Source organism: Strix uralensis, chromosome 4 (assembly GCF_047716275.1).
Source record: "Strix uralensis isolate ZFMK-TIS-50842 chromosome 4, bStrUra1, whole genome shotgun sequence".
NCBI lineage: Eukaryota > Metazoa > Chordata > Aves > Strigiformes > Strigidae > Strix > Strix uralensis.
This window is the reverse complement of record NC_133975.1, coordinates 31,891,174-31,908,266: the sequence shown is the minus strand read 5'-3', so window position 1 is coordinate 31,908,266 and position 17,093 is coordinate 31,891,174. Positions and strand designations below refer to the sequence as shown.

The window sequence follows — 17,093 nt, the reverse complement described above, 5'->3', positions numbered from 1 at the left end:
AGTTTAAATATGGGACAAGTTTTATTTCAAACTTCTGTTTGCAGCCATGTGGACACACTCTGTTAATAACACTTAAGAGACAACTGAATATTGAATTAAAGCTTAACCAAAATAAATAATGAAGAAAAGCATCCTCCCTGCAGATCCCTCGTATGTATCACCAAGATCCCTACTAGTAGAGGATACCACACTGAATAAACAAACTTGGAGGCAGGCCTGGGAACCAAAGCTTCTATTCTTCCTACCCATTTGTTGTTCAACTATCTTATCTGCACAACAAGTCAGAAATTCTTACTACCTCCGAAGCTCCACGTTTCATTAAAAGAGCTCCAGTCAATAGCACTGTTGGGCATTCCTATTGAAGATATACTGGTAGAGGATTTTTTTCCTACCATAAACCAGATAGTCAACTATTTAATGAGAACAGGATTGGACGTTAGGTACCCTATGAGCTACTCTATACCAAGATAAGACTATGTAGAAAAACCCACTCTGAAACCAGATGTTTAACTGGAGGGTTTACTTTTTTCATTCTCCTTCCCAACTGACTTAGAAGGTAAAGATTAAAACACTACCTGTTTGTCCTTCTGCTGGCTTCTGTCTCCTGATGGCCACAGTCTCCATGAATCATTATCAATAACATCAGCAAGAACGATTTCTTTTGTCAGAATATTAACACCAAATTCAATCTAAAAAGACAGTAAGAATCCTGTTTTAGGAACTATGCAGTGATATACTTCCTGTCAGAACAAGGATCGTGAGAAATCAGATTCTTATACCTTCAGGTCTACCAGAGTGCAGTTTTGGGGCTGCCATGATTTTTCCAGTATCTCAAAAATAGCTTGAGTAGAACGAGCCATAATATCCACTTCAGTCTGGCCAATAGTAAGTCCAGCAAAACAGAATTTTGCTTCAATTAGCTGCTCCTCAGACCACTGTGGATCATTGTTAGCATCATCCTGTTAAGAAAAATCAAAACATATACATCATGTAATTTAAGCCTGCTGTATGAGGGAAAATAACCATTAGAAGATAATACTTGGGTTTGTTTGTTTTTCAAAAAACAAATACAGGTGTCAAACTAGTATTTTATGATTAGCACTAGAAAAAGTGACAGCAAAATTGGATTTGTTGTGACACCTGAACATCTCTAAAAACACTTCAAGTTTGGACAGTGCCCCAAGAGTGACAGGGTACACTACAAACAACACTTTAGGTTCACAACACACTTCTTTCAGCACGCATTCCCAAAGAAGTTCAGAATCCTAAGTGCCTACCTAGCTACTTAGTCTCACCTTCCAAGAACTGTTTAATTTCTTCAGATATATCAATACATCAGTCTATACCTTATAAATAAAACATTTTTTTATTTTACATCCAGTTTGACTTGTTATTTTTTGGTGGCCTTGTAAGCCAGTATTACATTGCATGCACTTTAGACAAAACAGCTGTTGGACAAGAATGCAAGAAAATAGCAGGATGGCAAAACTACCAATACTAAGAGGATTGGTCAGCCACTAACGCTACTTGCTTTATTTGTCAGCATTTTAAAGAAGTAATACAGACTTATAGCTCTGTTTAAGTTTGATTAACATCACAGGAAAGGAAACTTACCTTGTAAAACATCTCAATTTTGGGTGGGTAAAACTTATATCCTTCCTTGACACCAGGGTTTCTTTTGAGGAAGGAGCCAGTAGCAATTCTTCTGCACACCCATTCAATTGGGATCATTTCACAGTGAGCTGCTATGAACGCTGTGTCACTCTGTTTCCTGACAAAAGCCGTTTTGATTCCTACATATAAAGATGGCAGCTCAGTTCAACTACTAGGCACATTCCACAGTTAAAACAAGAGTCACAAATATCTTTTAAGTACAACTGAATCTTGTTCTTCTCTGGACTTAAGGGACACACTGAATCTCTTCAGGGTATTTTAAGCCCGCTCTGGCCTTGCAGAAGGCAATCAATGCAGTTATCTTCTACAAGTCATTAGTTTTGCCAATTTTATCATACAACACTCGCTTGTAGCTCAAATCCTTATGCTCTGGTCAGAAATCCTATTCTTCCAAATAATTTTTTTCACAGAGTTTTTTTAAAAAAAAATTAAATATCAATCCCTCACAAAAAAAATCCCTAACAAAAGTTAGCAGCAACCAAGTACCCAACAATGCTCTCTGGTGGAAGATCCATTATACATAGAACAGTAATTGGAGGCTTTCAAAAGAGTTAGGGAGCACAGCAGTCCTTACTACTGTTTAATAAAGAAGGATAGGGAGGGGAAGATAATGACGTAGTCCTCACTTTCATTACAAACTAACATTTATTTAGGGCACTAGATCTTAGTATTTTGTTAGGCAAGAGACATTAAGACTTGGAAGCGCATATACACACACAAACCTGCTGCAGCACGTCAGCCTTCTTACATAGTTCTAAGATAGCCCTATATTAGACAGAGACAGCCAACACGTGCAGTTAAGCCCTGTAAGTGCAAAATGGCTCTTTTTTCAATTTCACTCTTGAGAAAAGTCCCACCTTTCTCCCCCCAAGGCAAGCAACTGCCAAGCCCAACTGGCATCTGCCAGAAACAGAAGACAAAGGACATGCATCCAGTCAAACCAAGTAGCAGCTCTATTCCATTCCACTTCCAGAGCCATAAAGGAAGAGTTAAAGTCTTAAAATATAGTATTAACATTGACCCTTAAGATTTTGTTGCATTACCCTCAAGGGCATAATGATTTAAATAATCAACTGCACATTAAGTCACTTCTAAATCCAGGCATTAAAGCCCCCGTGTGGTTTACCACTACACGTTTTATCAGCGCAGATGCGTGTTTTTGAAGGGCTGACATTAGTTCTATTATAAGAGAGAAACTTTAACAGAACTTTGTAAATCATCACCTTTGAAAGAGCAGGTTAAGAAGAGTTGCGCAAAACAAACTACTTCTACGATAAGGCATTCACATTATCTGCAATTTATGCCAGTCAAATAAGAAAACTGGAGAAGAACCCTGAAAGTTCTTTTGTTGCTTTAAAATGCAGCTGCAGTCTACTCTGCATATTTTGTCACTGCACCTGAAGTTACTGAGTACAAGCCATTTAAGGATCTTTGAGAGGTCCACAGCATGGCTTCTTCACATTTAAAGTTCCTATCTGTAGGATGTTAAATATTTTGATTGTTAACTACTGCCATTTAGAAATTAGGCAAGATTATTATTTATATATCTCATTAATTGTTTGTAAATGAAAAATGGTAGTTTTAATAAACCACAAATATAATCGAAAGACCTTGGAAGCTTCTTTGGAGTGTATGCACAACAGGCTTCCCAAGAAAGCCAGTGAATGAGGATTATACTGAATGACTTGGTATTTCTTTGTCTCAGCCCATATTTTAAGAACTACTTGCACAGAAATATAGGTAGATACAACTCTACAGAAACCATATTTCTCTTCCCCACACATGAAACATGCTGGGACTTTACCATTTGACTGGGAACTATTACTCCATCTTGTAACAGATAATACAACTTTTAGAGTAACTCAGCTGGTACTTGAAGCAACCTGTGCGAACACTTCAAAGTGCGCTGAGCACGCAGCTACAAGAAGTCTTAACCAAGTTTACTGGTGCCTGTATTATAGTTTGCAGACTCAAGTTAGAAACCCACCAGTGGAAATCCCTCTTTGCAACTTGCAAATTTCTCAAAGACACTTCAAAATGCTTTGTCAAAGCAAAGATACTGTCTCCATTTTTAGAAGGGTGGAGCAAAACTTACTCAAGTGATGCAAGTTAGGTATGTACTCCACAAAAGCTCGCTTCTAGCATCAGAAATAGAGTATTTTAAAGTAAAGATTAAGTTTCTGATACATTCAATACAGACCGATATATGCATTTGCAATATAGTCCTAATAAAGTGTTTAAGTACAAAGCATACAAAACCTTTATGCTGATATAGCACACACAGAGGGGAAAAGAAAAACAATTTTAAAAGACACTCTAATTTTATCTTTTGACATTCATACACAACTTTCACACAGCTCAGACATAGTCTGGTAGTGCCACTAGTGAGCAGTGACTTCTGTGCAGGCAGATGCAGTCAGAAAGGCGAGATGCATCCAGTCTGGTATTACAGGCAAGGGGGCGCGGGAGTAGGGAGGAACTGAAAAAAGTAGAGGGGAGGATTAGAGGCGTGTCCAAAGAAGCAGGAGAAACTATTGCAGCGTTATCTGCTATTAGATTACTTCAGGTAGTCTGATGTTCCAAAGGAACAAGCGGCCCACCCAGCTCTATAGTACCAGAGGGAAAAGCGTAACTAAAAAATAATAGAAAAGACACTCAAAAAACCCATCACAGCCTCAAGGCGGAATAAGCCAACATACAGAAACGATACTGTTTTGTGGCAGTATCCGTAATACACAGGCACGTATTCTACCTTAGAAATACGTACCAGCTTCTTGAAGCAACTGAAACACGCAGCTAGTTGTTGTGTTGGAAATGGCAGCCTTCCCTTCCATTCGGTCCTTCCTGGCCGCATTTCCCGCTGTTATTTGGTCTTTTGACTGCATGAGAACACATCCCGGGATATCTGGCAGCTCGTACACTTCTTTCGTTTTACCTTCATTAACTTTTTTACCAAGTTTTAGGTCTAGAGAAATAAAAAACCCAAAACAGCTTTAGACTGATTTTTTTTTTTTTTTTACTTCTGCACGTAAGCCCACCAAGTTCGCATGCTTGATCAGCTGCGTGCAAAGTAACACCCGGCCGGATCCCAGCCGCAGCCAGCCACCACGAGGAGCACACGCCGAGCCCCCGCTTACCGGGCAGCCCGGCCAGGCTCCCCTCCCGGCAGCGAAGGCGACCGCTATCGCTCCCAGCTTCTGCCCGGCGCCCCGAGGGACGCGCCCACCCCCTTTCCCCCCGCACCAGCACGCGGGAGGTACCCTCGGAGGCAGTGCCGGCAGAAGCCGCGACGCTTTCACGGTTTTTTTTAGTTTCGGGGCAAACCCGAAGCCGAGACAGCCCAAAGGGCGCGGGGAGGCAGCGGCAGCCGCCCGGAGCATCCTCTGCCCGCAGCAGCGAACGAGGCTCAAAGCTTCGGCTCGAAGCGTTCACCCGCCCCTCGCCGCCTCTGCGGCGGGACGGGGGCAGACGTAAACCCCCTCGGACTGGGGCGCGCCCCCCCCCCTCCAAAAAAAAAAAAAAGAAGGAACAAAAAATCCCACCACCCAAAACCCCCAGAACTTCGCGGGGAAAAAAGTTCACTCCCGAGCCCCTACACCCCGAGACCGGCTGAACGGGCACCCGCCGACCCTCCCCACCCCGTGACGGCTCCCCATGGCCGCCCCCCCGCGGCTGGCCCTGGCGGGGGCAGGCAGTTACCTGATGCGGCGGGGGCCATGGCTATGGCGGCGGGCGCGGGAGCGGGCACCTAGGGCACAGAAGAAAGGCTGAGCACACGCCGCCGGGCCCCGCCGCCGGGGTAAGAAGGGGCCGGCGGAAGGGGCGGGCAGGCGGGGCGGCGGGCAGCGGCGCCGCCCGCCAATCGCCGCCCAACGCGGCGGGGACGGCCCGCGCCCCTCTCCGCCCCGCCAAGCCCCCGGGCGAACCCCGGCCGCCCCCCGCCCCCGGGCAAACACGGCCCCGGCCCCACTGCCCGGCCAATGCCGGCGCCGCGCCGAGCCCGGCCCCCGACTCCCCGCAACCCACGGGCAAACACCCCCCCCGCCCCCCCCGGCATGTTGCGCCCCGCGGGGGCAGCGGGTCCGGGGTCGCGGGCCCGGCTGGAGGGGGCGGGGAGGGGACGGGCGAGGCGGCGGCGGGGGCTCCGGGGCTGCCCCCCCGTATGTAAATGAGGGAGGCCGCGCCGGCAGGCTACCGGCGGCCCCGCGCGGCGCGGCGCTGTTGGCTGCGCGCGGCGCCGGCAGGAGCGCGCGGGAGCCGCCACAGCGGGGCCGGGACCGGGGCCGGGGCCGCGGCCGCCCGCCGCCACGTGCCGCCCGCGCCATGGAGCTGGAGGAGCTGGGCATCCGGGAGGAATGCGGCGTGTTCGGCTGCATCGCCTCCGGCGTGTGGCCCACGGAGCTGGACGTGCCCCATGTGATCACGCTGGGGCTGGTGGGGCTGCAGCACAGGTAAGGGGGGGGCGAAGGGGGTCGGCAGCCCGCCGGACGGGACCACCGTCCCAGACCGGAGTCTCCGTGGCGGGCCGGGCCGCGGCGGCTGCCCCGAGGGGGGTGGTCGGGCGCCCGCGCTGACACGTGCAGCCGGGAGGGCCCCGGCTCGCCGCGGAGGAGCGGGCCGGGAGGGGGGCGGCCGCGGGCCTCCTGCCCGCTCCGGAGCGTCCCGTCCCCTTCCTCCCGCTCCTCACCGGCGGGAGCGCCCCGGCAGCATCCCGGCGGCCCCGCCGAAGGAAGGAGCAGCTCCCGGACGTGCTCGGGACCTCGGCTGCTCCTCCTTCAAGTCGCATCCGCCCCTGCTGCCGGCCCGGGCCGCCGGGCGGCGGAGATGCGCCCCGCTCACCGGCGGCCGCGCCCGCCGCCCCGTCCCTGCCGCGGGGCCGCGCGGGCGCTGAGCCCCTGCCGGCGGCGCGGCCGGGCCCGTCTGCCGTGCCCGGCGTTACTCGAGGCGCTTACGTTAAAGTGCAGTTCACACCGACCGAGGCCATCGACGTGGGGTGGCTCTTAAGAGTTTTTAGGCTGCTGCGAGCCGCAGTTGTTTAGAGTCATCACCAGGACATAATAAAACTTCTTTTCTACCGGACGTGTCTATGGCGATGTAAACCCGACTAGCTTCACTGTGATCCATGGGGATGCAGAGCTGCAAAACGCGGTTTGGGTTCTGCTTCCCTTTGGTATTCAAAGTCATACCGTTACGCACTGACATGCACTAACCCTATTTTCCGTGGTGCCGGAACATCCTCCTCGGGGGAAGACATGCACAGCCAAACGCGCACATGCTTGGCTTCCGTGGTACAAACACCTATACGCTGTGCTTAACTTCCCACTTGCAAAACGTGGGCTAAATCACATTCCCGACAGGCTGGGGAGGTGGGCTTCTCTAAGTGCACGTGCACTGAATAGATAAAACGGTATGTTCTTTGGTCAGAGACACACAAAAGTTGCTCTGAAATTGGTTTGGACCGACAACAGAAAAATGTTTACGTTGAGATTTTCTGTTTATTACAGCTGAGTTTCATATACTTTTACTGGCATCCCTACCTGACTCTCATATACTGATAATTTTATTTGGGTTGCAGGCATTTCATTTATAAATATATATATTTGCCAGTGTCCATCAAAAATATTTTTATTGGGTGCGATAGAGCTGCAGAATCCAAGGAACAAAGCCGTGTAATCAATAGTCTCATTTTAGGTTGCACCATTTTTCTGTGAAGAGGCTGGAAAAAAATCTTACCTCATTTGTGCTTACACATTTACACTGGTGGACATGGAGTTTCTTAGTTGGAAATAAAATGATTGATGTATTTTCATTGCTTTGCATCTTACTATCTCAATTTTCATTGCAACCTTATTTAATGATTTTTCAATACACATTTTTTTCTTCTTTTTTTTTTTTTTTTCTGATGGGCACTTGACAAGTATATTTGATTTCCGTGAGCTCTTCAATATCAAATATCCCCTGTGGAGGACACAACTGTAGACAGTAATACTAATGTTGTGATTGAAACCGTAAGCAATTCACAAGTTCTACAGGAAGATACACACCTAAAGGCACACATGCACTACCTCTGATTCTGAACTTCTAACTCAATCATTGTAAAAAATTTTAAGGGGTGCTTTCTTAGAGACATAAACATTATTGCATGTGTAAAGTGAAACAGTCTGTTCAATTAGGTATGCAAGTGCTCAGTAAAATTCTGTCAAATAGCTGAGATGTTAATGTTCCCATTTCCTTCTCTAATGTTTCTCTTTTCATTTTTCCTACTGTGAGGTGTAGAAGAGGTGGCGTCCCTATCAGGAAGTAACAGGGTAACAGCTGTTTTTCTTCCTTCTTTTTGGAATGTCTCTTGAAGATCAGTTAATGCTAATCTTAGATTTAGCATTAACTCTATCAGTAAGTTTCATTAAGCCCATTCTTTTAAACTTAAAAACTAAGAAGTGTCTCTAAAAAAAGTAAGTATGAAAGAGAGGTATGGTAAGTATTAAAGGGCAGTCCCAGTCAGGCCTAAGTGACTAACAGAAATTTGATTTGCCACCAGAAAATACAGTCTTTAGACCTCACCTTCAAATTATAAGGATGTTTAGGTAATGACTACTGGCCTGAGATAACTCATAGGCATGGTCTTTTATAGGCAGATTAGTCCTGTGCAATAAATCAGATTACAGAATTTGGCCCTTATTTCATCTTAGATTTTAAAAATCAGAATATTCAAGTATGGCATTGTATCAAACTTATTTTTTGAGATGACTGATCCACAAAGACGAAGCAGCTGTTGGGAACATGTTAAAATTTCTAACATTTGAAATCTTATCTGCATACATAAAGATCCAGAGTATTTGTTCATGCCATAAAAACATGCAGCATAAATTTTTTGTGCTTTATGTTCTGATGTAGCTGGTTGCAGCAATGTGGATGACTTTGCTGTTTCTGATAAACAGCTTAAAATGACTTGATAGTTTGTATTACAGTGTTAAAAAGGTATTACAGCACTGGAGAGATTTACTTCAGTGAGGATGTTTGTAAATGAAAACTTGAAACTCCATATGCTGGATCAAGCCGCCAGAATATTTAAGCATGAGTATGAGTGGTGCTCATTGTTTCACTGAAACTATTCTGCATGAAAAATCAGTGTGTGTTTCTAAGCAAGGTTCTGGAGCAGGCCCACAAGGAGGCACATCATGAAAGATAGAAGATAGACTTGGAATTCCAGTATCTTGACATAAGCAACTTTAAAAGTGGTTGGGGGGTTTTTTTGGTTGTTTTTGGTTTTGTTTTTTTTTAATTAAAAAGCAGCTGCTAGATTGTTGAGGCTTAAATTCACACTCCTTTGTAGCAAAAGTTAGAACATGGCTTTTTATTGTCTTTTACTTCATAATGGTGAACTGTGAATTAAAATGAAAACCAGTCACAGTCCTACTCACAGGCTAATCAAGGCCTTCCACACACTAAGAACATTGTACCAATTTAACTTGAGACCATTTTAAAGTGATCTTCATCTGGTTTTAACACATTTTACAGCTATGTTAGCAGTGAATTCTCATAATGTTTGAAACTTTAAAGCTGCTGAAGCTAATGCTGTTACACTGGTGTTGACATTAACAAGGCTTGAAAGTGGATGTTCTAAATCATCTTTACAATTTGTAAGCCAGGGAACAAAGTCACTGCAAAGTCCACTGACAGCATGCCAAAATAAAGTTAGAGGATATGGATAAGGAGAGGACTTTCTTGGGGGCGGTGATGGAGGAGGAGTACTTTTGAGTTACAGATCTATTAAACGTCATTTGAGTCCTTGACCAGGACAAATTTGCAAAGTTAGTCTTGCAACAAGTGTGATTTCTGTTAACTTTTTGCAAAATTCCCTGGAAAATATTTTTGGCAGTAATACTGTGTACTGAAACCTGAGTGTATCCAGCTTTGTACAGGTTTTTAGAAAAGGTCTTTAAAAGGCCTCTTCTGTGCAGGTGGAAGTCCTATTAAGTCAGGGAATACTCCTTGTCCCAGCTCAGCAGGGTCTATATATGGAATTTGTTACAAGAATCACAGTGAATGGAGAGTGGAGGCTTGGCCAACATGCTTTTTTGATACCTTCCCTGCTACTCTCCACTATTAAGACCCACACAACAGAACCCAAATAATCACCAACGTAAGTTAAGAATTTTTACTTCTCTTTCAATCTGGTAAAAGTACTGGTTGCTTCCCATCAGCCATCCTTCCAAATACCTATACTCAATATAGCATAATGAAGGTATCTACATTTTATGTACAACCTCTCTTAGTTAGAAGATAATTTTTTAAAAGGCTATTTAGCAACCTATTCGTATCCTGTTTTACACCATGAATCTTTTGAACAAAAAGCTTAAAATGGCAATAGTACTCAGATGGGAATTTTCTGAGGAACATGGATATGCTACAGGTAATGATCCTGATAATTTGGTATGTAACATATTTACCTCTTCATCTCAAGAACCCATTATGGGTTCAGCAGATCCCCCATCCCCAGAGGCCAGAACTGCAGTGTTAAATGTTTTAATTGTCTAAATGCCTAACTTTGTAATTAACCATGATTCTGTGTAAATTCCCTAGGAATATACTGGGTAAGATGTTTGTCTAGCTAGTGATTGAGTCTGTATGCTGTTTTACTGCAATATTCATGCTGTATGTGGTGGTAGAACATTCCTGAATACTTTCAGAGACACTTAGTGAATGTGGATGTAGTCAGACTTTATCTTTTAGTTCTACCTTGAATTACTTTTATAGGCCATTCTGTGCTGCTAGGTGCTGATAGCCCAGTTTAATTACATGCCACAAAGCTTACTCCTGCAGGAAGGGAGGAGGAGTAAGACCTTTTTGCTGTGGTGAGCTGCTATATCCGCTCAGTTGATTTACATAACTTCCTGCAGGGCTCAGGTTCCTGCACGCTCGTTTTTGGAAAGTAAAGGTAACAGATTTCCATTCTAACCAAGTTCAAATCTCTTAGATGTACATGTCAGAAAATGCAGTTCGGTCTCAGCTTTTACTTCTGGATGTGGACTAACCAACTGGAATGAGATAACGTAAGAATGAGAGGAAAAAACAGAAGGGATGTGGTGCCAAAATATATATATACAAGAGGATGTTTCAGAGACAGCCATTATGTTTATTGTGGTCAACAGTCTTTCCATTAAACGAACCTAGCCATAGAGTTGGAGTGAGACGTTTTTCTTCACAGTGACTGTAGTTGAGTCATCCATGTAGGCATGATCCAGCTCTCCCAGTAATTTCCACAGGATTGCTCTGTTGGCTTGTCTGCTCATACCTTAAATTTGAGCCTAATGCATGGAGGGAGGGTTGTACACAGCACGGGAGGTTCATGTTGGGTAGTTCAGTTCAAATAAAGTGTTCTGGCTGCTCTTTCTGCGGTCTCTTACACCACTTTCCTTGAACTTAAGAAAAAGCAGGGTTGTTTGGAGGGGCTTTTTATTAGGTTTTAATTTAGATCAGTTCTGTCAGTTGGTTAACCACTTGGCCACATGAGTGCTTTGTGCCAACACAAAGGAGACCTTGCTGCAGGAGAAGGAACAAAGGGTGAGAATCTGGAGGGTGAGTCTTTTAAGGGACAGTGATGCTGATAGTGCTTGTGGATCCACCAACAATGCAAGCATTTCTGCTCCCTAAAGCTCATTCTGCAGCATTTGGCCCAAATATAGTTTGGTCTACCAGGAGATAATCTAAGTGGGGCATTCAGAGGACTTTCCAGGGTAACAGCCCTATCAAAGATGTGTAAAGTGACCCACTCTTCTCAGTGAATGAGTGTGCTTTAGAGAAGAATGGAACTTTTTAATACAGGTGGGAGTGGTGATTGCTCCATTTATCTGCCACACCTCAAAAATTTCAGTATTGCCATTTGCAAACTGGGGAGGAGACAGATTTGCCCTCACAGTAATCTGAATAGTCCCCTGGTAATAGTGCAGATATTTATAGGAAGGAGAAGAGCGAAGATCTGTTTTTGATAGGGTTGCTGCTCTTGTCATCATTACTTGGTGTTGGTTTTAAGCTGGATCATTTTCATGATGTAATTTATATTAAGATTCTCAGGAGCAGTTACATGGAAACAACTTGGTCTGACCTTTCTGCTAAAAAGGAACCATGTTGTGGAACTATGTCTAAGAAGGCCTCTCCTCCAAAACACTTTTAGTCCTATGGTAGTGCTCTCACACGTAACCATTTAGCATGTGTCAGATGGTGTCCCAACTTCCATTTAACTTGCCTGTAAGCCAGCTTTCACGGTAACAAGTGTGCCTAGACTAAATATTGTGTGACTGTAATAAATGTAAAGCTGTGATCAGAGCAGACCCACAGCACAAGCTCAGATGGATATAAAAATACACTAGAAGGATGAGTGGGATTAACTAATGTTATTTTTGAAGGTACTTTTTTTGAGAAATCCTTCACTCCAGTGACATCTATTTTGCCCGTTGTCACTACCCTGAGAGATGCTGTCAAAAGGAGACAGACCATAGCTCTAGACAACCGGAATTCTAAATGTGCAACATTCATGTTATCTTGTCTCTAAGCAAAAAGTGATAAGGAATCGTAACTACAACTGCAGTGAAGAAAGGTTGTCTTGATGCCACTTTATCTATCTCAGCATCCTACATATTCAAGTAAATTAATTGTTGTCTGTATAAATGGGAGTAGCACATAAATACTAGATGATGCCAAATGCCCCATGCCGTTGACATCTCTTACCATCTTTGACCAAAAATAAATGTGAACAGCAGGAAAGAAGGAGATAGCTTTCTGACTAAAGAATTACAAAAAGCAAGCTCTGCTTTGGAGCCACAATACAGAATAGAAGTGGAATCCCACACAAAGGGAAGTCCATCTTCTTTGGACCTTTGTTTGTCAGGTAAATCCCGCTCTCTGGAAAGTGTTCTGAGAAAAAAAAATTCCTCAGAAAGCCACTTGTGTTCTCTTTTTTCCTGTCAGTTCTTGCTTCATGTCTACCCGCTAGTGTTGATACGAACAGTTTCCAAATAGAGACTACAAGTGTGCTCTGCAATTCTCTGCTCTGACTACTAAGAATTTAGACAGTCCTTTGCCTCAGTGCTTTTTTGCTGTTCTCACCTGAACAGCAGCGTTTAAAAACAGATACCTATGTCTTGAAATACCTGCTTATTTTAATAAATAAAATGAGTATTTTTATTTCCCAGAAGAAGAGAACATTTTGGGGGGGACATTGTACTGAATGACAGCAAAGTTTTGGAAAGATTGGAAACCTTGTGCATCACTCAGAATTTTAAGAACAGTTTGTCTTCTCTGCAGTGCTAAGTGCCTCCCTCAGGTAGGCCTTTCTTATTCCAGGGCAGTCACACTGCAACAAAAACAACCTTTGAGCTACTCAAAGTTAGGGCTAGCACAGCTGAGAACTTGCTGGGCTGCTTCAGCTCACACAGAAAACCATTTGCTTTTTTTTTCCCAACTGGGCTAGTCTCGTGTCAGGTCAGTGATCTGAACTGGTTTATAGGGGATCCAACAAGCATCAGCTTGCTTAGAGTAGCATGGAGCAAAGGGGATCTTCTTGTTGCAATGTGTTATCAAATCAACTTCAGCCTTGCAGTCATGGAACAGGATGTAGAGCAGAACATGTAAGTGATCCGTATTAAGTACAGTTATTTAAAAAACTTAATTTAAATTGAACTAAACTGTTTAAATGTACTAGAATGAATTAGGGTTGGATCACACATTTTTCTGGTTCACATGTGAAAGGAGTAACCTGTGATTTTAGTACTGCTAGGAATGGCGAGGTCTTCAGCTGGCTCAGCATGTTCTGAAAGGATACCTGACTGCTGTGATGGCAGGGACAGATCCCGTGTTCTCCTATCAAAGACAGTAGTTCTGTATGCAAGTAATACGATGCAAGTTCAAGGATGTATCCTTGAACCAACTCATTGCAAAGAAAGAAGAAAGATTTTTAAACCAACAATGATACTAGTATTACAAGCCAAAGAAGGTTTATACTGAGAAACCAATGTAAAATGTGAAAAGTGGTAGATAAGCATACACTGGAACAACTGTATGTCCATGTCACTGTATGAATGAATATGATCAAAACCCAATGATGTTCTAGGGATCTTTCTCTGACTTCTCAGAATTGTTTTAAAAATGCTAGTCAAGTGACAGATAAAATCTACCTTGGTGGAAATTATTTACCTTTGTAATATCTCTCATAAAAGAATTAACAAGAAAACAATTAACCATAGAGTGGGAAACAAAGGACTATATCCAGTAATATTTTTGTGTAAGATTTTATGAAGAGGGACTTGGATTGAATTTAGGCCTCTGTGTATAAAAAAACCTGGCAGCTGTTGCTGCTGCAGTAAGGACTTGACTATTGGACTTCAGCTGTGCCCTTGTGCGTGCCCAGACTGACCTAGCTTTGGCAGGGCTGTGTGGGTCTATGCGCAAACATGACTGAGATCCAGAAATGAGTTGTTCTGCTTGAATACACTGAAAGGAAAACCCTGGAAATGCATGCCTTGCAGGCAGTACAGGTTGTAGAGGACTTACAGAATCACTACATGAAGTAGTGGCTAGTAGGATTTTGTAGAGTAATGGTTAGTTATGGCATGGTATTTGTCACTTACCACATCACTGTTCCCTGCACTGTTTCTATGTTTTCTGTACTTCATTTGGTTACTGGACAAGGCAGACCCCTTGCCCAGTACAGAACAGGGATGAGAACCCATGCCTGCGCCTTCTAGGTGGCCATGAACTTTGTGTACTTTCTTTCTGGCTCATTGGATTCTCCAGTTCATTGCTGCCCAGCACCTTACCTTAGTGGTCCCCCCACCCCAGCATAGGCAAGTGGTGGGGCCAGCATGCGGGTAAATGCTGATAAAGGAATTAAGTGTTGTGTTTTCTGCACCAGCCTTGCCTAACCAAAAGGAAGTTCTCTTATGGCTTCAACTGGTTAATTGCAGAGGACTAACTTGCTAGGAAGGTGGTAGAGATGGTAATTGGAAATGGTGGGATGGAATTTTAACTGTACATACTTGCTTTGATCAGTCAAAGTGTTATTTTCTTTCAATTAAGTCTGTTAATTGTGGCATGTAGGTGAGCCAAGGCATGTAGGCAGAGGTTGTATCTTTTATTAGGCTAACTGACGTCATTGCTAAAAGCTCACAGTTATGGACTACAATGGGAACTCATACCTTGTTTTAGTTTAAGAGACTGAAGGTGAATATATTAAAGGGGAGCAAGCAGGTGACCTACACCCATAAATAAGTCTATTCAGTTTCTTACTGAGAGAATATCTTTGCATGCTAATTTCATAGAAAGTTCATTAAACCAACCTGTTGTATGGCTGATGGATCAGCATACAGCTGCGTTCTGTTGAGGTCTTGCATTTCTTCCTGCTTACAAAGCCTTTCTAACAGTAACTTTTTGCCTTCCGTTACTGTGTGGACTCTCTCTGTTAATAGCTTTTGGAAGTGGAGTATGGTGTTTTCAGAAGAACTTTTCTTAAGGGGAACAGGTGACACCTCTGTGGACAAAAGCAAAGTGTGTAGTTAGAGTGCACAAGTCAATGAACTGCTGACATTGACGTTTAGCACATGCTAGGTTTTCCTAATGTTGTCCTTCTGTTATGCTCTTTTGGCAAGCCTTTGCCTGGTGTTGTGTAAGTGGTCATCGTATAAGGACAAGTAGGAATTAAGCAGACCTTGTAAAAATCACTCATATTTGAAACTTCCAGCTTTGACTAGATAGTGCCTTTTGCAAGACATACTTATCTAATAATAAATGAAAGTATGTTTAATCACAGAGTTAGTCCTGTTAGTACAGTTTGTGATGGTGAACTGAGCAGGTTGAATTCAGAAATGTGGTGTTTGGGTCTGTTTGTTTTCGTCTGTCTGTAGACAAGACATCATTTTAGTAAAAACTAAACTAAAAACTAAGTTTGTCATCCCTCATTGTTGGACTTCTGGATTATTTAGGGCCTGACAATTCTGCCAGGAAGAAAAAATAAACTCTTGACCTTTCCTATATCAGATTGCATGCTGTGTATTTCCATCCATCCCTTCATTTTTCTCTCTGTGATTCTATACCATGTCTTCTCCTTGGAATAGCTGTCTTAACCTGTTTTCTCTTGTACAACATCTTAGACATTACATGTGAGACATTATATAATTGCTCCTCTCGTTTACTGTCACACAGTATAATATGAGGAAAACAACCATGACTGTGATATTGTCCCTATTTTCCTCTGAGCAACACAGGTAATTAAGACACCTTTCTAAAATCTTTTTGTCTTTTCCTTGCACGTGATTCTTATAAATCAAAGAAGTATTTTCTGATGTTTACTTCATTCATACCAGGGATGAGGACTGAAATAAAGAAATTGCAGTTTTCCTCAGGCCTACATTTTTATCAGGACTCTTCTTTTGCAGATTGTTGAGGGTGAGAGAAGAATGTTGGTTTGGAGCTTGGTGTTAAATTCTAGGATTTTTTTTTTAACTGTTTGAGTACTGGAAACTAGAATCTGGCATCCCATTCAACAGCATTGTATAGATGCTTTGAAAAGTCAGGGGCTCTTACCATCGTTCCATGTTTTTCTCTTGATACTCAAGGATCCTGTGTTTGTTGTAACATCTCCCACTGAAACTTAGAAGAGAAAAGCAAGGTGACTAAGTATTTTGCAGAGATTCTCAAGCACAATCAGTCATACACCAAAAAGCTTTATAGTACAAAAGCAAATGGATTGGGACAAGTGACCCTGGAGCAGTGAGAATCTTCTAGAAAAGCTAGGTGCTGGGTTGGCACATAAAATAAGGGTAGAGACACATTTATTTGGCAGATGCCTCAAACAGCTTAATAACTAAAGCTTCTTTCCTGAAAGGTTATTGTTTTACTGTCTCCTGCATCAGCACAGATTACACAGTCCTTTCCCAGCATCCTAAAATGTAAAACATCCAGTTTGGCTCAAATATTATTGATGTTGACAAATTCCATTCACAGAGAGCAGAAATGAGCAGTAATATCTTCAGTTTCTGGATTTGGAAGAAAATGTCTGTCTTACAAATGTGATTGAGGAAAGGAGTAAGGCAGGTAAGAAGTAGTGGTGTCATTGCATGGCTGTGTGGATGTCACTCCAGCCTCCAACTAATGGCACTACTGTATGATGCCCTTGGACACCACATTAGGACCATGATTCATGACTGAGGACAGCTGGTTTAAGGATGGATCCAGTGGTTTCTGCTCAAGCTGTCCATCTGGCCTCTGCTGCAGAAATGGTTCAAGTCCTCAGCTAACATTTGTGATGTTGCAAATTACTATCTAACACACTGAGAAAAATCAGAATTAGTTCTGGTTTACTATAACACACTGATCTCTAAGGTGCAGGGGTTAAGTTGCTTCTACAAGAGCATCTGATCTGCCTG

At 43.3% G+C, this 17,093-nt stretch overlaps 2 protein-coding genes across 5 annotated transcripts in view; one reads left to right on the top strand and one right to left on the bottom strand.

Moving 5' to 3' along the window:
• PAICS (phosphoribosylaminoimidazole carboxylase and phosphoribosylaminoimidazolesuccinocarboxamide synthase) overlaps window positions 1-17,093 on the bottom strand; it is a 41,609-nt gene that overhangs the window by 4,158 nt on the left and 20,358 nt on the right. For all 3 annotated transcript variants that reach the window (XM_074866259.1, XM_074866260.1, XM_074866261.1), the window contains 7 exons: window positions 16,252-16,317; window positions 15,009-15,199; window positions 5,374-5,422; window positions 4,442-4,639; window positions 1,615-1,793; window positions 780-959; window positions 576-689 (listed from right to left, as the gene is read on the bottom strand). In XM_074866259.1, the coding sequence (XP_074722360.1) occupies window positions 576-689; window positions 780-959; window positions 1,615-1,793; window positions 4,442-4,639; window positions 5,374-5,422; window positions 15,009-15,199; window positions 16,252-16,317 (977 nt within the window). The remainder of the gene's footprint in view (window positions 1-575; window positions 690-779; window positions 960-1,614; window positions 1,794-4,441; window positions 4,640-5,373; window positions 5,423-15,008; window positions 15,200-16,251; window positions 16,318-17,093) is intronic.
• PPAT (phosphoribosyl pyrophosphate amidotransferase) overlaps window positions 5,922-17,093 on the top strand; it is a 49,268-nt gene continuing 38,096 nt past the window's right edge. The window contains exon 1 of one of the 2 annotated variants that reach the window (XM_074866262.1): window positions 5,922-6,125. In XM_074866262.1, coding sequence (XP_074722363.1) covers window positions 5,998-6,125 — 128 coding nt within the window. In that variant the 5' untranslated portion in view covers window positions 5,922-5,997. Of the gene's footprint in view, window positions 6,126-9,684; window positions 9,818-17,093 lie in introns of those variants that run through there. The other variant, XM_074866263.1, reaches the window with a different exon arrangement.